A 23,082-nucleotide genomic window follows, 5' to 3' on the forward strand; every position below is an offset into this window, starting at 1 on the left:
ATAAACCCCACTAGTTAGTCTGATAGCCATCAGGAGAGCTGAGAGCAACGGGTGATCAAGGAGAAGGGATTAGCTCTGTGTGACTTATGCCCCGGTTAGAACCTCTGTGATAGGTCGATAACCCCTTGGTGCATCCCGTGATGGCTAGTCAGGTCTAGCTAAGGTGTGTAATGGCTTTATTGGGATCTGCACCGACACTAAGGTGATCGTGTTGCGGTATCCCGCTTGTACACCTCTGCAGAGTTAAGAATCTATTCGAATAGCCGTGCCCACGGTACTGGGCGAGTTATGGTTTGGTCACATAACTAGTGTTTATGGTGGGATGGGTTGGCGTGAGTTGTTTTGGAGATGTGTTCGGCAGTTGTGCTGTGTGCTACGGCGGATGAGGAGTCCGGTAGCAGCTTAAAACTGGGATCCTGTGTGGATCAACCCTTCGTGTTACTCGGTACAAGAAAACTGTTTTTGGAAATATTTTCTTTCAAATGAGCCCTTGCATAAAGTATTGCTTTCCGCAAAAGTAAGCCTTAACCCTATCCTTAAATTATCCTGTGCATTATACTCTGTTTATACCCCCTCCGTGGGTGTGGTTGGACTTGCTGAGTACGTTTGTACTCACCCCATTCTATATTTTTACAGAAGAAGATCCAGACTTTGTATCTGACGACGTTGAGTAGGGGTACCGTCCTGCACCCAGTCTTGCCTATGGATTTGGGTCACCCGCAGGAGATACCGCATGTCGCAAGACTCTGATGACTTTCTTTTTATATTTAATATCGTTGCGTGTGTGGTTTGTAATCCTCGCGATAGTGGTGCTTCTCTGCTCACTACCGCGTAGAGTTGTACGGTAATGAACCATCTGATGTAATAAATGTGTCATCAGTCTCTTAGGACTGATGTTTGTAACACATTTAAGTCTTCTCTTACGAGGGGACGCTTCAGAGTGAAGCTCAGATACTCTCTTTCTATTTGGAGCTTCACTTAAGGCTAACACTGATATATGACGTCGAGTTTGTCTGGGTATCAAATTTTGGTTGTTCAAAAGTAACATGTGCAATGTGCAGCTGCTCTCAAACGTCCGCCGGTTATCCGCATCCAGGTGCTCTCAATGACCAGGCTCCACTAATAACGTTGACAAAACAGTGATAATATGGTTGGATGACAATGGAGACCAGCTGCAAGCTGCTGCCGTGATTCGAGTTGCCATGTCAAATGACCTTTCTGTCCCTCACCAGTCCTCACCGCATGAGCTGTCTTCTTGCCAGGAAGAAATATATATATATATATATATATATATATATATATATATATATATATATATATATATATATATATATATATATATATATATATATATATATATATATATATATATATGCGAGCTCTGTCTTCACTCTTCAGTCTTCACACAGAATAGTTTATCTGTCAGCAGAATAGCAGATTAAGCACTTAATATGATGCTGGTGTTGTGATAATCAAGGCGCAAGCTTTAATCAAGGATTCAAGGTGGTTGTTGCAAATGCGGCAACCGCAAAAGGCTCCGACGGATGGTGGCACGCCGCAGCTACCCTCCTCCCCCGTGCCTGCCCGCCGCCAACACCAACAGCACAACCAGCGCACCACCCAAGAAATGGAGCTGAGCCTCCCCCTCCGCCCCGCCTTTCCTCCGCGCGCGTAGCTGCGCCCCGCTCCCCTGCACTCTCGCCGTCGAGCTCCCATCCGTGCGCGAGGTACTTGCTGCCCCGCCCTGCCGGTCCCCCGGCGCGGATCATTTGTTGGCGTCTGTTTCTTAATCCTTTGGGCTTGTTTTATTCATCTCCCCCCATTCTTTCTCGGTGGGGTTGGGTTGAGTTGACCCTTCCGCGGATCTTGGGCTTATTGGCTTCCTGCGATTTGGGGGGATTTTTTGTTCTTGGGGCCATGCCGCCGTCGGTGGCGTTTATTGGTGAAGTACATCGTGTGCTCCGATCCTATGTGCGTTTTGACCATTTGGTGGCAAGTTTGGTACATTACCTTTGCGTAGGTTGCGGCGTTCGGAGTATCGCTTTATGTTGCTGCGCATGGAGATCTGCCTGTGTCACCGACACCGAGCCGACTTGATGATGTTTGCAGCATCTGTATCTGAGCCATGAGTTGCTTAGAGTTCGTCGGTGTGATCGTTGACACGGATTGCTTAGTGGTGTGTGCTCGGTCCTATACCTTTTCACAGCCTTGGGACCGGAGTGATAGAAGTTGTGTGGAAATGCTACTGAGAATAGGTTTGAGCTTATCAATGAGCATAACAGACGCGTTGCTAGGAAAATCTGGTAGATGTTACAGGCACCACGAAGATCCAATTTTGGATTTTTGGGATGTTCTCTGGATGTAGGTTCATGTCAGTATTCATCTTGTGATGCAGGTGCTGTTTGAGCCGCAAAGATGGCTGCCGTGACAGCTTACAAGTACCAAGCTCAGGCATTGATGAGGGACTACCTGCTAGCTGATCCACTTGTTCCGTACACCTCGGTGCTCATGGGCATTGTCTTCTGCAAGATGGTAGGTTGATTTTCGCTTCCAATGTCTAAGCTATGAACTTACGGTTCATGATTGCATTGGATAATCAACTTAATGTGAGCACCAATCCGTGCTTCTGGCTTACTCACCAATCCGTGCTTCTGGCTTACTCTTTTGCACAGGATGACTACCTTCTGAGAGATTAGTTACACCAAACTGAAGTTTTTCTTTCTTCTCTACTAAACCCAAATGAGTAACACCAGTGTGTCCATAGTGGTGTGAAATGCTAACCGCCACGAATAGGACTAGTTGTTGGCTTATTAATAGAAAGAAGACCAACTGTGCCTACAACATTTATTATTCCTCTGTTTAAATCCTTGACTGTTGATTCGAAATGTAGCTTTCCTTGCCAAGATTGTTGACAACCTCCAGACCTTACAGTCCAGTAATTGTACTATCAATAGCTTCATGCTAACTGTAATTTCCTAACCAGCAATGTTTAGTAGACATATTGATTTCCTCCCTCGCAAGTACAAGGCTTATTAGCAGAAAGAAGACGCAATGCACCCACAATATTTATTAGTGCTTCCTTCTTATAAATTCTTGACCATTGATGCTAAATTTCCTTTTTGTGATTTTGTCACCAACATTTTGACAACCCTTATATCTCTCAGTTCAATCGTACCATTGACAATTTGATGTAACTGTTATTTCACAACCAGCAATGTTGATTGAACACGCTGATTTTCCCATATGAATATCCTTGGGCAAGTTTTAGTTGTGGACTTGTGGTTTAAATCAATTTGTCCAAAGTCAAGTACTGCTGTGTCTACTGTATCCTCAATCCGATGCCATTTTTCATCTGAGTCAAATTAGCCTGTCACAAACAAGTGTATAGATCAGGACAAAGATAACTTTTTTTAGGTGAAAAAGATAACTTATCTGGCGTGAGTTTGTTATTCAAGTCCCGCCATCCTCCAGAAACAACAAAAAAACCTTCTTGAGTAACTTCTATATGTGACAGAATATATGCCATCGTATGGCTGGTTGCTGGCCTTTACATTTCTGGACCTTGTCAGCAACTTTTTGTATGACAGAAGTCAAGTCTTTTGACAAACAGCATGCTTTCTTGTTTAGGCTTATGATTTCACTCGGATATTGAGCTCCTTTTACTTCAAGGGCTATACTTCATTAACAAAAATACAACGCATCGAATGGAACAACAGGTTAGTATTGTGTGAGAGCTATTATATCTAAATGACTCATATTCCCATCTTTTCTTTTCAGAATCTTCATACTGACGATCAATTATATGTTTTAGGGGTATGTCCAGTGCACATGCAATCTTTATCACAGCTGTGTCGTTATATCTTGTTGTGTCGACTGATCTTTTCTCTGACCGGATCAAGGGACCTATTACATTCCGTAATTCAATCATATCCACTTCTGCATTGGGGGTACTGAATACCATTTATTATCATAAAGTAGCATTTCTTTTATTTTATTCTTTATATAATGTGCTTACATTTCATCTTCAATTGACATAGTTGTGGCTTGAATGTATGCTTTACAGGTTTCTGTCGGTTACTTCATCACAGATCTTGCAATGATCTTCTGGCTGTACCCTTCCCTTGGTGGAATGGAATACGTAGGTGCCCACTAAACATTACATATATGCACTAAAAGGTTCATAGGTGTCCCTGACTAGCATTATCTAATGGTTATGTATTGCCGTTTCAGGTCCTCCATCATACCCTTTCCTTAGTTGCAATAGCATACACAATGTTGTCTGGGGAAGGGCAGTTTTACACATACATGGTTCTTATTTCAGAGACAACCACCCCTGAAATCAACTTGCGATGGTAAACCAACTGAATTGTTTTGTTTATTTCTTAAAATTGGATTCTCAATCATCAATACTTTTTTTGAAAATCGTCAATACAATTTGATTGTAATGTGCTGTTTCTTCTGCTTTTCTTTAAAGGTTTCTTGACACAGCCGGACTGAAGAAATCAAGCGCTTACTTGGTTAATGGAATTCTGATGTTTGTTGCATGGCTGGTGCGTATACTAGTATTTCTTGAACTAAGAAACAGCCTGTCTTACCTTTTTTATATAAAAAAAAAGAAACAGCCTGTCTTTCCATAAGTATCTCAGCAGCAGGTTGCCATACTGGGATCTTTTCCCTTTCACAACATCATTTGCATGGATAACCATTTCATTCCCTGATATTGAGCTGATGACTCATGATGATAGCATTTGTTCATATTTCTTTCAGGTGGCAAGGATATTTTTGTTCATATATGTATTTTATCATATCTATTTGCACTACAGTCAGGTACAAAGATCTTCGTTCCAAATGCATCAATCTTATTTTACTCAAGTACAAAACATCTTCGAGCCATCTGACACATTTTCTATTCCAAATTACTTAACTACAGATTATGCAGATGCACGCCTTTGGGTATTACCTGACATTTTTTGTGCCATCAGTGCTCTTTGTGATGAACACAATGTGGTTCATGAAGATCTTAAAGGGTGTGAAGAAAACACTGGCAAAATGGCCATGAGAGCTAACAAGACTTGACGTTTCTGGCAGCACCGTGCGACCTTGATTTGTAAAGTTATGAATATCAGGATAACTAGAGAAAGTTAATGTGTAAAGTATTGGCAAACAAGTTAGGTTAGATGAAATAGCCCTATTTTCGGCAAAGCTGGAATTTCATAACCAGTTTGGTTTGTACCGAAGTTCTAGCACGCTGTTACGCTTACACAATCTGCGCCATGTGTATATCCGAAGAGCATTTGAATGGATTGTTTATTCACCAAATAGAATCCCAGCTCTATGTACTTTGAATTTGTTATTCAACAGTTCAAGACAAGAGCTGCCAACACAATTTACCCTTATATTTAACGGTTCCATGCAAGGAATTTGGAGATTAATTTACTCTCAAAATGTAACTGTTGTGCCCGGAAGTTTAATTCCACCAGTGTGTCATATAAACAGGAAACGTCTTCTTTTCTTGGTTTCTGCAGCAATTAAAACTGCGACTGGGTTTACCATATAAAAGGCACTGCTGATCTAGCATGAGTTAGACTGAGGTGAAAACCCCAACAATTGTGATATATGCAAATCTGATAGGAGTGTGCGCAGTCGTATGATAAGAGGACAATCAACATTTGAGTAACACTATCCGTGCAGTGATATTCCAGTATTAGACATTTACATGACAAACACATGAGAAGAAAAGAAGAGGGAAGCCGGAGCATTATCAGGCTGGAATGCAGCCACACAGAAGACTGGGATATTTTGTTTAACTTCCTCTGGTACATTTCACAGGTTGAAACACAGATTCAAGAGCAGCATGAAGAACTGCTGACCATTCTCTCATTTGGTCTCTGGTTCAGAACCATTCCAGCCTGTGGGCTTGGATCCTGTTGCCCTTGGAGCAGTCTCTTTGCTGCAAAGGGAGTAGAAGACAATTAATGTGTACAATGTTAGAACGTAACAGTATCAGCAATAAAAAGCAAGAAACTACCGAGATTATTAAGTATTATAAATAGAGAGATTGTGGAGTGAAGGCACAGTGGATGGTACTATGAATTCAAGATCTGTCTGTTATATCTGAATGTTCAGCCCATGGACCACTGAATTAGAATGGAACTCAACTCACCGATCTCATAAAATATGTCATTCACATTGATCGCAGTTTTTGCAGATGTCTCCATGAAGAAAAGTCCATTCTCCTGTGCATATGTTTTTGCTTCCTGCATCAAAAGAATATTATATAGGACGCACATATCAACAAAGTTCAACTGATTGTAACACACATGGGCCACTACAGACGAAAAAGATGCTATAGCAGCAGGATGCAGTCCAGGCTTATGTATGCTAATTGTAGATTGCAATATTTTTTTTGCCTTTATGCTATATCTATATCACACGGCATGCAAGTGGGGTTGGATTGAAAATTCGGATAGTGTCATAGTAGAAAAATTTTGTGTGCTAAGTTCTCTTTTTTGCAAGGTAGATTGGAAACTTACAATCAAAATGGATTAATTTTATACATAAAGAAAAAATAGGCAAGGTGCCAGAAGGGGTTTATGTGAAGTCAAACTGCCAGACAAAAAAACAACGATGACGATGATGACAACAACAAAAACAACCGACTCAATCCCAAGCAAGTTGGGGTATGTCAGATTTCAAACCCAACATGAGCCACCAAAAAAGGGGAAAGAAAGAGAAGGGTCGTAGGGCATCAATAATAGTGATATTATTAGGCTATTATCAGGCAATCTAAAGCCTCCCGAGATGGCATACCAGAAAACAAAGCAGCTAAATGTTATGACACGATGCTACGCTATATACTGAAACAGAAGAAGGCTTGAACAACATGATTAAGGAAGACAGTAAAATAAATAGGGAGAGGAAAGACAGGGGAAACAGGAATTGCATACCTCTGCTGACACCTGCCTTGCATCTAGCATATCAGCTTTGTTGCCAGCAAGAGCCACTATTGTATTCGGGTTTCCTACACCAAAGTAAAGGGAAAATTCGTTACTTGTGTATCAACAAGCTACATAACTATTTCATGGCTTTGTTTTTTTCATTATTTGCATTACCATCAACCATACCCAAACAAAATGGGCTGGAGGAATCTAAGTTTCAGGAAAAAATAGATTCAGTGCACTATCTCTATTTTTTTCCAAATGATTTAATAGCCACAAAGGAGGTACGAAATAAAAAATAGTATACATGAAGTCATGAACATTACAAGGTTTAGATCAAATGAAAAGGTATAGGCTAAAAAGGGAAGCCTAAAGTGATTTATATTTAAAAAAAAAGACCACTAGATACACCATCATTTAATACTGAAAACCAGAGCATTGGGCGTCGAATGCCATTTTGAGCAAGTATATCAAATATAAAGAGCAGATCAGTGCAAAAAAAGGAACATGAATATACTTCTTTTTGGGTAGGCATAGAAAACATTTCTTTGCAGGAAAACAAACTTAAACATAGACGGAGCATCCTAAAGCTTGAAGTACCTTGAGCTTGAAGTTCTTGGACCCATTTCTTCGCACGAGTGAAGGAGGCCTAACAGTAACATAATAATGATTAAGTACATGCTGTTGTAATTGCATTTAGCAGGGGAAAGGAGATAAAACTGTTGAATGATGTGTTGCTTCTGAATTTTAGCCCCAACTAAATCATTGCATGATGTATGAACAAACAGGGAGCACGAGTGCAATAGGGAGGTGCATAAGTGGTTGGAATACAACAACAACAACATAGCCTTTTTTCCCAAGCAAGTTGGGGTAGGCTAGAGATGAAACCCGAAAGAAAAAAGTTCAAGGTTCAGGCACATTGATTAGAAATTAGAAATTAGAAAAAAGTTCAAGATGAAACCCATCATAAGTGGTTGGAATATGGATACAAATTAGAAATTACAAAATAAGAGAGATAATACGCATCCAAATGCAAGTGTTTATAAGTGAATGAGCAGGCATGTTAAAATTGATGCACATCAATTAGTGCAGAGCATTGAAAGGATCATCATATATAAGTTGTCAACTATGCAAGTATGCATTGCCAATGGCTTTTGGCAATAGCATCAACCAGATATGTATCATAGAAGTATAAGTCATCCAGGACCCAGGCAGGCACTCCATGTCATTTTATCACTGGCTAAAGGCATTTACTATATTGAAAGGTCAAGATTTCTTCACATTACTGAAAGGATGAAAAGCTAGACCTTGTGATATTCCTACAAACATCTAGTTTTAATCCATGTTATACAGTCGTCCGACTAATCGCGATTAGTCGCGATTAGTCGACCTTATCGCTCCGCTGGCTTCGATAAGTGAAACGACTAGCTTTTGTCGATCAGATGTCTGATCGTCCGACTAATCGTCGCCTAATCGCGATTAGTCGTCTGACTAGCTACTTGGACGATCAGGCCAAAACCAAAAGATGTCCAGCAGACCAGCACTCTAGCCCGCCGCCTGTACTGGGCTCAATTAGGCCCATTAGCCATTAGGGTTAGGTTAACTATATAACTTGCACCATTAGCCATTAGCCATTAGCCATTAGGGTTAGGTTAACTATATAACTTGCACCATTAGCCATTAGCCATTAGCCATTAGCCATTAGCCTGTACTGTGTGGGACAAGAATATGGAGTTCTGGACAGTTCAAACATCAAATCTCACAAGTAAGTGTCACCAAACTGACTATCATTGTGGTCCTGCTTGCTATATAGTATATAAGTACATATACATGTACATATATGTCGTGGGATATATAGGACGACTATAGCGACGACTAGGACCGACTAGGGTCGACTAATCGTCGACTAATCGACCTGATCGACGACTAGTCGCCTTATCGGTGCCCTGGCGACTAGGTTCGACTAGACGACTGTATAACATTGGTTTTAATTGCTTGCATCACAAGAATACCATGCATGAATGGAACCATCTGAAAACTTTTGCTAATTATGGTTTCATTACTAATCAGTGCTCATCTCAGCAATGAACTGGTATGAGAGTTGTAACTTCTCATTAACCCTCTAACCGTTATTATTAACCAAAGAATCCATTAAACTATGAACCTTTGAAAGAAATTGCTGGGTGCTAAATCCTGATACATCAATTTATCCAGAACAAGCAAACTATTAGTGTTTTACTAACCGGATTTGTGATATCGTAGACAACGATGGCAGCAGCAGCACCCCTATAGTACATGGGGGCCAAGCTATGGTACCTCTCCTGCCCAGCAGTATCCCAGATTTCAAACTTAACAGTCTCATCATTGACCGCCAAGGTCTGGGAGAAGAAAGCTGCTCCAATTGTTGATTCCTACGAATAGGTAGACCGAAAAATGAGCACAAAAACTAGCAACACACTATCTCATCACGAGAACTATTTCAAATGATTCACCTGGAATTCGACAAACTGTCCTTTCACAAACCGAAGCACCAAACTAGATTTGCCAGCACCCACATCTCCAAGAAGAACCTGACAAATCGAAATATCATGAAACGCTTGTATTCACTTGAGCAGAGATTCTACAATGCAAAATTATATGTTTGACACTTAACTGCAAGCCCCCCACAACCTCGAGAAGTGGAATTTATTCACGGATAAGGGACCAATTAGGACTTCATTTACCACCAATACTAAAAGGCCAATTAAAGTCATGACCCGAAGCACATTTGACAACCTCAAGCCACCAATTGGCAACCAAAAACGCAGGTAATGTTTATCCAAGCTAACGCAGAAATTAACCAGAAGCTAGCCACTTATCTAGAAACATAAGCTGGGTAATTCGCAAAAAAGAAGAAGTATAATTTCTTAACACTACTATCAACAACCATAAAAGGAATGACCCCATCTATTTGTCTCGTCGTAATAATCAGTAGGCAATAAAGAACGTATACGATTGCGACCAAGCCCACGCGACTGAGCACCAACCAGTCCAGCACCGGCGATCAAGATCCGGCCGGCCGGGATGCGATCTGCGGCGAAACCAAGAACGGGAATTGAGCGCTAGGGACAGGGAATTCGCACCAGCTTGGCGTTGCGGATCTTGTTGCCGGCGTTGGCCGCCATCGAATTCGATGGCGGATTGGGGCAGCCGCGGCCGCGCCTCCGACGAGATCAAATCGCACGGAAGGAACCGGACTGGGGAATTTCAGTTCGCTTCCGCCGCTCCCGTGTTCCGCGTGAGGCTTCTCCCCTTGTTTCTTTGGCTTAAGAAAAAGGGTTTCCCACTCTAACCCTCGCTAAGTTACATAATTGCCCTCAGGCTTTCTCAGCACCACTCGATGACTGGAAAACCCAGTTGGTTAATCTGAAGGCTTGAGGCCTCGTTTGGTTGCGCTCCGTAAAATTTTTGAAAAGTCATTTTTCTATATTTGAAATACTAAATATAGACTAATCACAAAAATAATTACAGAACTCGTCTATAAATCGCGAGACGAATCTAATGAGCCTAATTAATCCGTCATTAGAGGTTATTTACTGTAACATTATTGTAGCAATTTAGCATCTGATTATAGCCTAATTAGGTTCATTAGATTCGTCTCGCGATTTACAGACAGCAGTTGCAATGTGTTTTTTATTTCATCTAGATTTAAGTCTTCATGCAAGTGCCGGAAATTTTTTTTGGAATTTTGATTTTTGCATCTAAACACGGGCTGAGCCTTCAAGAGAGTAGCCATGGGTAGAAATGGTCCAAATGGGTGGGACAGAGGAGTATGGAGCAAGTCCACATCCATATTTCCGTGGCGGATATGAAAAGGAATTGGATTGTTTCCAAATTATTTTTTTTCAATCTCGGAAGATGCTAAGTGTAAGTACGAACCTCTTCCTAAATTCGGATATGCTGAGGGTGCGTGCATTATAAGAAGGCATATAAAATAAATGCATTGCATTGTTGCATCTAAGTTCAAATATTTTTTTCAATTTGAAAATTTTACATCATGGTATAATTCAAAAAAAACTCGGGTAATGACTTTAATACAAATGGCCATAGGTTTGTGCTATTGTTCGGCAGCCTAAATTGATCCTCCATCACTGCGGAATGGTGGCACATGCAAGCAATTTTAAAACTAAAAAGTTGTAGTTCTTAAACTATTCATCAAATACAAATTCTGATTGCACAATTTTATCTCTTTCGAGGAGACCTTCAAAGCAAGACCTCACTTGAATATATTTCGATAATATTTTTCAAAACACATAAATTGCTTTATGTACAATGAAAAAATGCCAAAATCAATAAGTTAAAATGCTCGATTGATCTGCTAAAATTGTCTATTATTGATCATACCATTAACATTCACCTGTCTAACAAAGTTGTTTATCATTATCCACTATTGACATTAAACGTTCTATCTTCACAATATAAACACCAATATCCACTTAATTGAACTCGGGCATGCAAAAGCAACATTATATAAACCCACAAGCAATTTTTGCAAACATTATAAGCAATTTAGAATACGCGAAAAAGTATTTTCTCTCAAAAAAATTATATAATTAAAACATAGTGGTGTGAGATTTTATTTTGAAGCTTTTATTGAAACAAACACATCTGTGCAATCGGATTTTGATTTTAATGCTCGGTGTTGAAATTATGATATTTTCTATTTTGAAATTATGTGCATGCATGTGTTTTTCTTTCTCTCCTTGCCTCTCACATACATGCACACATACCACTGATAGAGACGGCCGTACCACCAGTCTAATTCGAAAAACTCGAGCCCTGTGGGAATAACCTTCCCCGAGGTTCGACACGAAAGATAGAAGTTTTCTCTTCGGCATGGTTGAGAAAAGGCCACGAATCCCGGCTATGTATCACGCTGCAACCATCAACCATCAGTGGACCACACATTTCCTATTAAATAGCACAACAAGTAGCCTTTTTTTTACTCCGTGTCCGTGAGCACCAGCATACTGAACCTGGGGTTCGAGCACTAGTGGGCTGGCTGCGCACCGCGAGCCTTCACCATCCGAGCTAACACTCGATCTCGTCATGTTATAATTCTAACCAATGCATTTTTAACTTTATACAATAATATGAAACAGCTCCATATATTTACTATGTAAGGTAGGTGCTAGTTGATTGATTAACCATTACAAATATAAATATTGAGAAAAAGATATTTGAACAAAGAATTTCCATATGTTTTCGCATGTGTTATGATAATGATTTGAATTCGGCGACAACGTTTGCATGGCTGTTATACTTAAATATTGAGTGACTAAGGAGCTGTGTGAATTGCAGTCATACCTCACCTCGCCACAAGTACGACGGCCATACTTGCCAAGATTGCTGCTTGGTTGGCTATTAATTTTTGACTGCCACAGTTTTTTCATGTTGATATTCTCGCCAAGCTATAGTGACCGATTTGCTCGCCACAACTCCGGTGGCCGCGCCAAAGCTCGCGTGGTAGGCGTTGGCTGAAATCCAAACAGCCCCTAAAACATTTTGTATAGTTGTTCTTAAACATTCATTCTCTTCCATATTTGCATTGTTCATAATCCACCCAGCCTCTCACTAATTTCCATATTTTATTTCTTAACGCCCACACATTTACACCACTATATACACAGCTCCGGCATCAAGGTATTTATATGCACCATGGGAGGCATGTCATCATCAACAACATATTATCAAAAACACTCTCGCGCTGGTGGTTCTTGTATTATTTAATCAAGACACACAAATGATGGGAAGAGCAATAACGTAGCGTAACAACAGGAGCGAAGCCGAAAAATACGCCACGTCGCCAGGCTGTGTGCCACCGCCTGCCCCTGCGGTACGCGCACGGCACGGCTCGCCACCGGAAGGCTGGCGGCGAGCATCAAGCCGCGCCCGCCCGCGGCGTACGTCGACGACGAGAGCCGCCGCAGAAGCAGAATACTACTGTAGTTTTCTCTCTCGGTGGTTGGAGGGAGGGAGGGAGAGGATGAGACGTCGCCGTCGAGGCTGCTGTTTTGGACACGGGCATGAGGCCGAGGCGGGCGGGCGGCACCGGCAGCAACCAGCAGGGTCATGGTCGTCCCATCTCATGGGCAGTGGGGGCAGCCGGCCTTGAGGAGTGAGGAGCTTGACGTGCCATTTGCCGTGGCGCGGCAGGGCTACGGCCGCGCGGCAGCGATCGCAGCGGTGTCTAGGGCCTGATTCCTTTGACCGCGCTCCAGTCCTCCGATCCACCCATGGCTCTGCATCGTCTCTCACCTGCCGCGCCAATGAGCTAGCTAGCGAGCTACCACCCTCTGCGCGCGCCAGCCTTGCCGAGCCCCCGAGTACTCCTCTGTCTTGTTGCGCCACCACCGTCAAGAAACTGATCGAGCCCGGGCACCACCAGTCCACCATCCATCTCTCTCTTCTCGCCGGAATTCTCTCCGATTAGTTATCCTTTTCCCCCTGCCCCTGCGTGCTGGCTGCTGTGCTCCTGCTTGCGCTGGCTGCAGCATCAATGCCTGCGCCTGCGCCACATTGCCCGGCCAGTCGTGTTACTGTGCAGTAGGTAAGCACCACAGTAACTTTTCCCTCCTCCACAGCAGCGAGCTGCTGCCTCGAGTCAGTCGTCACTGGCCGGTAACCATGGTAACAATTTTTGTCCGGCTGAGGCCGCGTTCACTTTTCAAATTTTTTTCTATAGTACCCGTCACATCGAATTTTCGAACACATATATAAAGCATTAAATATAGTTGAAAAAATAACTAATTATACAATCTAACTGATTAGCACGAGATGAATCTTTTAAATCTAATTAATTCATGATTAAATATTATTTATCAAATAACAACGAAATATGTTACAATTCGCGAACTGAACGGGGCCTGAATGGCCTGTGTCTGGCTTGTTTTCCTCTCCTCTCCTTGTAGTGCGCCTGCCCCCTCTATCTGTCTGCCATCTCTGATCAGGATCAGTAGCCATCAGTTAAGCCGTGTTTGGTTTGACTTGAAAAAAATTTCATGAAAACTTTTTACCTCTTTAACTATTGATTAGAGGTGTTAAATAAAGTCTAATTACAAAACCACCCCACTATGATACTGTAGCAATTACTCTAGCTAATGAGGTCTTTGACCGAATGATTAGAAAATAATTAGGCGTGGTTACTGTAGCATCACTGTAGCCAATTATGATGGAACTTGGCTCATTAGATTCGTCTCGAAAAGTTACGTCCTTCCGTGAATAGGTTTCGCAAATAAAATTCATGCATGCATTTGTCTTTTTGTGAAAAAAATTCGTGTGGGAATCCAAACACGGCCATGCTGCGGTGCTGGGCTGCTGGCCGTTTCATACTTTCCTTGGTCTCTTCCCCTTGGCCCCGACGAGTCGACGACTGCTTGCAATCGCAAACTGCTTATTGGAATCACTTTCACTGCTCGCTTTTTTCTCTTCTACGTACTGCTCTTACGATGCAAATCGTGGAATCGAATACAACGAACCTTCTCTACAAGCGATTATATTGATCGAGCGTTGTCGCCATGGATGTGATGATGATGAGCATGGCACATGTAGAGAATGCTATGCACATACGTGCATGCAAAGGATGGCATGCGTGTACAACTACAACTAATTCTGAAACGACTATGAAGGCATGCATGCATCCCCGCTAGCTGCTCAGCTAGCTAGCTTTACCTCTCTACAAAGCTACTAGTACAACTCCTTCTCATCTTAGCACAACTCCTTCTCGGCTGTGTTCAGTTCCCCCAATTTTCTCCAAAATTTCCAAAATTCCCATCACATCGAATAATTAAATGTACCAAAAGACGCATGCATAAAATATGAAATGTAGGTAAACAAAATAACTAATTTCACAGTTTAGATGTACATTTCGAGACGAATCTTTTGATCCTAGTTACCCCATGGTAGGATAATATTTACCACAAACAAACGAAAAGTGCTACAGTTCACTATAGTGCCAATTTTACAGGATTTCGCAGGATCTACACACAGCCCTCGTCTCATCCTACCACTGATGTGATGCGAGGAATGTACAACGTGCGACAATGATGCTAGCTTGCGAATCGAGATCGAGCGGCGGCTGTATATATAATTGTTGTGCAGTGTGCACACATCTCGGACAACATGCATTGCAGCCTTCTCCATCGCATCGCATGGCATGCATGATCACCATGACAAGGTTGGCGCTTTAGCAGCATGTAAGAGATCAACTCATGGCTCATGACATATGAGCGCTCCTTTTCTTTTATTAAGTACTCACAATGAGACTTAGACGACAGAGATCTTTGCTTTACTTTACATGCGTAAAACCAGAGAAAGATTGCACGAATCCAAGAGCCCATATTATATATCTAGGTCGTCACTAGTATAGGAACACATCCAACTCTCTTATTTATCTCGATAGGAATTTAGACCCGGAACTAATAGTTTAATGGTCTAAATTTTATGGGCGCAGAGCTCTTTTTAGTCCCAGTTAGTAATATCAATCTAGACTAATGTAAGACCATATAAATAGGTTAATTTAATAGAAAAGCATCACACATCATATAATGGTAAAGAAGGTATGCGCCAGCCAAAAGATATTGCGTTCAAATCCCGCGGATTGTAGAATTGGAGATGCACATGCCCGTGGGTGTTGGTAGCATGGAGCATAGAGTTCCTCTGAATACACACAGTAACTTATGGATCCAGGGGAGGGTCGGGGGCTCAGGCCCCAACCCCACCTCCACCGATCCCGTCCAACAAGGTTCGGGCATCGATGCCGGAAAAGAAGAAAAATGAATGAGAAGAAAAAGATGGAAAGGAAGACGAGGAAGAGAGAGGTGGATGCGCCCTCTATTCGGCAGGCGCCAGACTGGTATGAAAATTTTGATGATGGGGAAGTAACTTTTGATGCTAGTTGATTGATTACTATGCAAGGTTGATGCTAGTTGATTGATTAACCATTACATATATAAGCATATCAGGAAAAGAAATATGAACAAAGAATTTCCATATGTTTTTGTATGTCACGGTAATAATTTGAATTCGGTAACGACGTTTGCATGGCTGTTACTAAAGCATTTTGTAGAATTTTCTAAAACATTCTTTCAAAATGCAAAAATAATGACAAATCTGATCACTCTTCCATGATTGCACTGCTCATAATCCACCCAACCTCTCACTAATTTCCATATTTATTTATTTCTTATTCTCTTCTGTCAATTTGGTTCTTTTCGCAATTAGAAGAGTAATGACCACACGTTCACACCACTATCTACACATGAATACACCTTCAGCATCACATACTAAGGTATTTACATATATGCACCATGGGAGGCATGTCATCATTCATCATCCATCAACATATTACCGAAAACACTCTCGCGCTGGTGGTTCTTTTATTATTTAATCGAAATACAACAAATGAGGAAAGAGCAATAGCGTAGCGTAACAACAGGAGCGAAGCCGAAAGATACGCATACGCCACGTCGCCAAGCTGTGTGCCACCGCCTCCCCCTGCGGTATGCGCACGGCACAGCTCGCCACCGGACACCACGGCTGCAGGCGAGCATCAAGCCGCGCCCGTCCGCGGCATACGTCGACGACGAGAGCCGCTGCAGAAGCAGAATACTACAGTAGTTTTCTCTCTGGGTGGTTGGAGGGAGGGAGAGGACGAGACGTCGCCGTCGATGCTGCTGTTTTGGACACGGGCATGAGGCCGAGGCGGGCGGCCGGCACCGGCAGCAGCTACCAGGGTCATGGTCGTCCCATCCCATGGGCAGTGGGGGCAGCCAGTAGCCGGCCCTGGGAGTGAGGAGCTTGACGTGACATTCGCCGACGTCATGATCTTAAATTTTGATGATGGGGAAGTAACTTTTAGGTCTACATCCAATGATCTTAAATTCAGTGCGGGAGGAGCCAAATAAAATATGTACATACCCCATGGTTGGGCTCTTTGAAAATTTGGAGCTCGCATGATGCTACAACATATGCTCATCAGTAGCAAGCATGGTTGGTTTTTCAATCCCTAAGGCTATCTCCAACCATTCCCCCTATCCAACTCCCCCTAAACATACTTTCTAATATATTTTACTATCTCCCCCCAAAAAATTCCTCCCCTTATAAATCCTCTTCTCCAACCATTCCCCCTACTCATTCCCTCTATACCAACTACCATCTATTTTTAAATCATATTCACCTCACATTCCAACAGAACGTATTTCAACTGTACGCGAGCCGTATTTTTATGATGAACAATGCAAATGTACATCGGTGGACATTTGTATAGTTCGGACAAACTAAAAAAATTAGAAAGTCATTATACCCGTATAAATTATATTTTGCAACTCGGTTTTAGGTACATAAACCGTTTCTAACGATGAGGAATACTCATGTATTTTGTTTTTTCATACAAAAGTTGCGGATTTCAACAGTAACAATTTTGTACCGTTTGAATCAATGAAATTCTAATTTGTTTTGCATTACTGTAGTACATGTTGGTGGAAGAGTGTTCTTCACAAAGATGAAGATAGCCTTCTCAGCACTGAGCTTGATTCTCTTCCTAACAACGTAGACGAACTGCCCAACTGTAAGATCAGCAGGGAGCCAGGGACGCTGCTGCTGGCCGCTGCTGCCCCGAGCGCCGCGCGCCAAGGGTTGTCGATCCCTGCAGCCGCATGAACAGAAGAAAAGAAGGGAAAAGCAAGAGCTAAAACCGAAACTTCGAACTCAAATTAATCACTCAAATCTCAACCAATCCAAGCGAAATTTTGGTCATAGATGCACAACCAAAAGACCTAATAGATACAAGAAGACGATTGCAAAAAGGCTGACTATTCGCTGCGAATCTAGAGAAATACCGAACGTCCCTCTCCAGAACATGATTTTGTGAAAACTCAAAATCCGAGCCGATTCGCGAGAGACTTGAGGGAGGATTGAATCAAATTTTCTCACAAGAATCCTAGCAAGGAAACCCCTCAAACAATTTCACGAATCCAAGCCGAAATCATGACGAGCAAAAATTCATCAAAAAATCATCCGAAAATGGAGAAAAAGAAAAACACCCGGGATGATAAGATGAACACGAGATGAAAAGCGGCACGGTGGGGGCCTGCCCTCATCCACGCGGAGGCGGCCGCCGCCTCCCCCTCGCCCGCCAGCGCCACCTTCGCAAAGCCCTCTTCCTCCTGCGCCAGCACGACGCCGAGTCCCGCAGCTTCCCCGCGCCGCCGGCCTCCCCGCGCAGCTCCTTCCGCTCGCGGGAACCGGCCCTCCAACGACCGCCAGCGCGTGGGGGGAGGTCGTACTCCCTCCACATTTGGGGGGAGGAGCGAGCTCTCCCCGCGTGGGGGGACGGGATGGCGTGCGCCGTTGGAGGAGCGAGGGGGAACACTGTTCCCCGAACGTAGGGTGAGGGGGACTGATACGGGGAACCGTTGGAGTAAGCCTAACACCAAATTGTTTTCTACACATCAAATTGTAACTGTTGGGAACCGAGGAGTCCCTAATACTCACTATACTGAGACCTACATCTAACATGCACCAACTCACTCTAGAGTCGGATAGTCTTTTCAGTGTATAAGATACTTTCGACGACAGAGACGCCTTCTCGCTTCCGGGTGGAGCCTACCAACAAATAAAGCTGGCTTTTGAGCCAACCTACGATAGATCACAACTTATACACTAAGTAACTTAGAAACTAGGAGACTAACATTTACAAGAGAACTCAAACCTTTATTCACAACTCAACTTGATACAACACAAAATAACACTTGCACTCTTTATGTGACTATCCTACTATGACACTACTACACTACATGGCAACCTTGGTATCACTTACGTGAGACCTCTTATGTCATGGTATAGCAATAGGGAGGGGGACACCCCTATTTATAGGACTTTATGGTTCATATGGTGTTACCATGTGTCCACCTTCTACACTCTTCTACATTTAGTTTCTTGTGATTTTCACAATCTTTTAGAATGTTCTAATTATGCATTGCATATTTCAACAGTAACTATGGAGGTATGGTACATATATCGCCAAGGAGCCTAAAAGGCTTGTTCCTAGGGATGTAATGCAAGTTCCATCTTTTTTAATTTAGTCCTTACTGATCATCTAGATTTGTTATTATGAGCTAGGATGGCACATGCCACATAATTTGTGTGTTGGAGAGAGAAACTAAAATATGACATGCAGTTAATTAGCTGAATAAAAAAACACCATTAAATAAAAATTGCACCCCGGCAGTTGTAGCACGATTGTAAAGAACACTTCTCGTTAACCATTCGGTTCTAGAGGCGGAGCTAGGTAGTAAGCTATAGGGGCGGCCGCATCCAGAAAAAAAATACATAATCCCTTATCCCTTCTAGATTTTTATCATATTTGCTTCAATACTATTCATGAAAGTGCCGCACTCTCCTCTATTTTTCTCCAGCTCTGCACCCGGCTACTTCATTTTCTCAAATCACAGTGGCACAGTCACCACAATAAACTAACCCATCGGGCCATTGTATCATGATGCAAACAGCAAACGATCAAAGCATCAACACGTGAGAACCAGGAGTAACTATGAACCAATTTTTTGACATCATAGATTAACCGGTCGAGCTACTCCAGTAGTAGAGATAACCAAAAGATCTCTCCAAGACTCTAGCTAGCATGCATGAATAATGGCTGAATGCATCCTACGACAGTAGTCTAGACTCTAGACCTGTCCGGTTCAGGACGATCAGAAGTTCAGAAAAGCAAACCCAGCGAGCTAGTCACATGCATGCAGAAGAAAACTCCCAGGCGTCTCGGACTCGCCGCAGAAGGCAGCGCGCACGCGCTGACGGCCTCGAGCTGGCCCAGCATCGCCATGCAGCAGCGCCAGCACTCTGGCAGGACGATCTCGATCTGGTGGACGCTCCAGCCCCACTCGTTCGATGGCCCGCGGCGTGCGCGCATCGGACTAGCACGCAGAGTCTGGTTCCGGCAGCGGCCGCATGCTCGGGCACGGCAGCGGCCGCATGCTCGGGCACGGCGGCGTCATCATGCGAGACGGGAGGACCTGCCTCACTTGGGGGGCGCCGCGGGGCCGCCGCCGCCGCCCTTGTCCTTGTGCTTGGCGGCGGCGAGCGCCAGCATGGACCCGGCGAGCTGGTTCACGGCCGCGGCCAGCCCGGCCACGCACTGCTCGCCGGCCTCGCGGCGCGCCTGCAGCGCGCGCCCGCGCCGCTCCTCCACGGCCATCACCTCCCGGTGCCGCCGCTCCTCCGCGGCCTCCCGGCTCTCCAGCGCCTCCGACAGGATCGCCGCGCACCGACCGATCGCGCCGCTCAGGACCTCCTCCTCCTCCTCGTCGGAGCGCTCGGAATCGGAGCTCTCGCCGTCGCGGCCGTGATCGTCGTCGTCCTCGCGGTGGTGGCGTCCTTGTTCCTGACGGTGGACGTGCGGTCCCGGCGCTGGTGGCATGCTGCTCCCTGTCCCTGGCCGCAGCTCGTCCAGCGATGGCCGCCTCCTCTTCCTCTCCGGCGACTCGGGGCTGAAATGCGCCACGCCGTACCCGTGATGCCGCGTCTCTTGTTCTTGATTATAGTGAGAAAGAAACCAGTAATGCACATCACGATCGAGCACAAAATGGCGCCCAAGAACTCAGAGAGAACGCGACAGAGACGTACCTAGAGGAGGTAGAGATCGGGGTAGGAATTGGGCGAGCGGGGAAGCCTGCATGGGGACGTCGAGGAGGCTGGAGGACGCCCCGCCAGCGCCACCGCCACTGCCGCCGCAGCCGCCCAAGCTTATCCTCCTCTCGATGACCTCGCCCATGGCGTTGTATATCTCGCGGAGGAGGTTGCTCGGGAGGCCCTTCTCCTTCCTCTCCGCCCTGCCCATCGCCCAGTAGCTGGGCGCTCTGCCGGCGCCGGCGCCGGCCAACTCGTAGGCGCGCACCTTCTTGTAGTCCCGCATGAGGTTGTCCCAGCGGTCGTTGCACTGGTTGTGGCTGCGCCGGCAGCCGGCGCGCCAGCAGTAGTCCTCGACCCAGCGCCACCGCGCCAGGCCCTGGTCCCCAGGGTGCCGCTCCTCGTGCACCTTCCGCTTGGCCTCGATCAGCAGCATCGTCTCCGGTAGCGTCCAGTTCCCCCTCCGGTAGTCCCTCGCCACCGTCAGGGCGCCGGCGCCGGCCATGACGACGCTCCTGGACTGCTCGTCTCCCGTCTGGCTGAGCAGGGCACGGGAGCCACCGTCCATGGCTGCTGCCTCACTCTGCTGGTGGAGTGGTGGTGTTAGCTTTGCGGTGCTGAGATGTGAAGCTATTTTGTAGCTGGAAGGTGGTGAGATCAGTGTGTTATTTGATGTGATGGCATGCTGAGATCTCACAAGTCACAAGAGGAGGGGAAGCCATGACCTCCTACCTCCTGGCTTTTTTTTTTTTTTGAAGAACTCCTACCTCCTGGCTAGGTGGTGCCTAGTGATGCCATTGTTGGTGGAAGATGTATGTATGATGAGGGTCGCATGCACGATGAGGGGAGGTGAAGTACCACCAATAACTACTTCATGCTTGCAGTAGATTGTAGAATCACATGGGCATCTTGAGATAGCAAGGAGAAAAGTGGCATCTGTTTGGCTCTATGCATTGCCTTTTCATCCTCTCTGCTCTCTCCTCTCCCTTTTGTGTGGGCTTTTTTGACCTGGATTTTGTGAGGTTCTATTGAGTTTGACTACCTTGTTCTTTCTCCCTGCTGGCTGTATCTGATCATCAACAGATGCATGTGGGAGGAGTTTAAGGTCAGAAAGACATGAAGCTTTATTTGCTTAGGGTTTCAGGCATGGGAATGTTTATTCCTCCAAGCTTAAAGGAACTGAGTTATACTAGCACGGTGGTTCTATGATTCTCCTGTTAAAAGGCTCACTTTTTGGGAAGTGGGCAGAACCACTGCAATCATTTGCTGAGGCAGTGATCAGGCCCCATGTTAAGGCATAATAGCCATCTTGTTTTGGTAATGTGAGAGGGATGTGCAGGTAACTAAATTAACACTGGTCTTGGGGAGCAATTGTACGACTGATACCAGAGGCACCACATGGAGTTGGAGTGTGTGGTGGCAGGGGAAAAAGGCTGGAGAAAAGAAGGCTGGGGTGTAGATTGATTGCAGCTACATAGCATCAAGGTTTTTAGGGTGTGTTTAGATCACTTTGCATTTTGAGTTTTTAAAAAGGAATCTTCAATATTTGAAGTATTAAATGTAGACTAATCATAAAACTAATTACAGATCTCGTCTGTAAACTACGAGACGAATCTAATGAGACTAATTAATCCATCTTTAGAGCAAATTTACTGTAGCATTACTGTAGCAATTTAGTGCCTAATCACGTCCTAATTAAGCTCATTAGATTTGGCTCGCGATTTACAGTCCATTTGTATAATGTGATTTATTTTTCGACTACATTTAATACACCATGCAAGTGATTTATAGAAAATTTGTATTTTATTTTTACACCATCTAAACCCGGCCTTAGGCGCATGTGATCTTTCAAGTAGAAAGGTATGTGCATCGACTGACACGACAAAGGTCACCATTCACCACTGCTATTTGGGAGCTTTTGCTTCTACAGAAAGCTCCAAATGCTACAATCTACCCCGTTTACCCCAAACGGGGTAGATTCTCCAAACAGTGAACAGCTCCAAAAGCCTCTTTTATACTACAAGCGAAGAAGATGGAGAGGACCAACTTCCTGAGCTTTTGCTCGGACCGACGCCTCCCATCCCCTGACCACATCTCCGCGCCGGTTCGATGGCGCTCCTCCCCTCCGCGTGGCCCGACGGTGCCGCCGACCCTCCCCTCCACGCCGGTCGCCGCAGCTCCTCCCCTCCGCGTCGACGGCCGCGGCCGCCCCCCTTCCCCTCCACGCTGGCGGCATGCAGCTCCTCCCCTCCGCTGCCCCCAGAACCGTCGCCGCTCACCCCCAGAACCGTCGCCGCCCGCTCGCATGCATTCGGCAGCCTCCTCTCCCCATCCCTCGAGGTCGCCGCCCCCCAGATCCAGCGCGCGGCGGCACAGGAACCGGCAGGGTGCGCGCGGGGCGCAGCTCAGCGGTGTGGTGCGGAGGGGCTCGACAAGCCTCGGCGGGGTGCGGAGGGGCTCG

General features: G+C 44.8%; 3 protein-coding genes across 3 annotated transcripts; 1 reads left to right on the forward strand and 2 right to left on the reverse strand.

Moving 5' to 3' along the window:
• Positions 1 to 1,400: 1,400 nt before the first annotated feature.
• LOC120688370 (TLC domain-containing protein 4-B-like) lies at positions 1,401 to 5,396 on the forward strand. Its single transcript, XM_039970672.1, has 9 exons — positions 1,401 to 1,727; positions 2,396 to 2,532; positions 3,628 to 3,716; positions 3,812 to 3,947; positions 4,064 to 4,138; positions 4,231 to 4,352; positions 4,475 to 4,550; positions 4,768 to 4,827; positions 4,931 to 5,396. Exons 2-9 carry the CDS (start codon positions 2,416 to 2,418, stop codon positions 5,057 to 5,059), a joined length of 804 nt encoding a protein of 267 aa, XP_039826606.1. The 5' UTR covers positions 1,401 to 1,727; positions 2,396 to 2,415; the 3' UTR covers positions 5,060 to 5,396.
• A 211-nt stretch (positions 5,397 to 5,607) lies between these two features.
• On the reverse strand, positions 5,608 to 10,302 carry LOC120688371 (ras-related protein Rab5A-like). Its single transcript, XM_039970673.1, has 7 exons — positions 10,061 to 10,302; positions 9,431 to 9,508; positions 9,182 to 9,349; positions 7,539 to 7,587; positions 6,948 to 7,021; positions 6,164 to 6,257; positions 5,608 to 5,950 (listed from the first exon to the last, which is right to left on the reverse strand). The coding sequence occupies exons 1-7, from the start codon at positions 10,100 to 10,102 to the stop codon at positions 5,844 to 5,846; spliced, it is 612 nt and encodes a 203-aa protein (XP_039826607.1). The 5' UTR covers positions 10,103 to 10,302; the 3' UTR covers positions 5,608 to 5,843.
• A 9,658-nt stretch (positions 10,303 to 19,960) lies between these two features.
• Positions 19,961 to 21,535, reverse strand: LOC120687853 (trihelix transcription factor ASR3-like). The gene is made up of 2 exons (XM_039969926.1): positions 20,619 to 21,535; positions 19,961 to 20,525 (listed from the first exon to the last, which is right to left on the reverse strand). Exons 1-2 carry the CDS (start codon positions 21,187 to 21,189, stop codon positions 20,014 to 20,016), a joined length of 1,083 nt encoding a protein of 360 aa, XP_039825860.1. The 5' UTR covers positions 21,190 to 21,535; the 3' UTR covers positions 19,961 to 20,013.
• Positions 21,536 to 23,082: the final 1,547 nt, after the last annotated feature.

Source organism: Panicum virgatum, chromosome 9N, assembly GCF_016808335.1.
Source record: "Panicum virgatum strain AP13 chromosome 9N, P.virgatum_v5, whole genome shotgun sequence".
NCBI lineage: Eukaryota > Viridiplantae > Streptophyta > Magnoliopsida > Poales > Poaceae > Panicum > Panicum virgatum.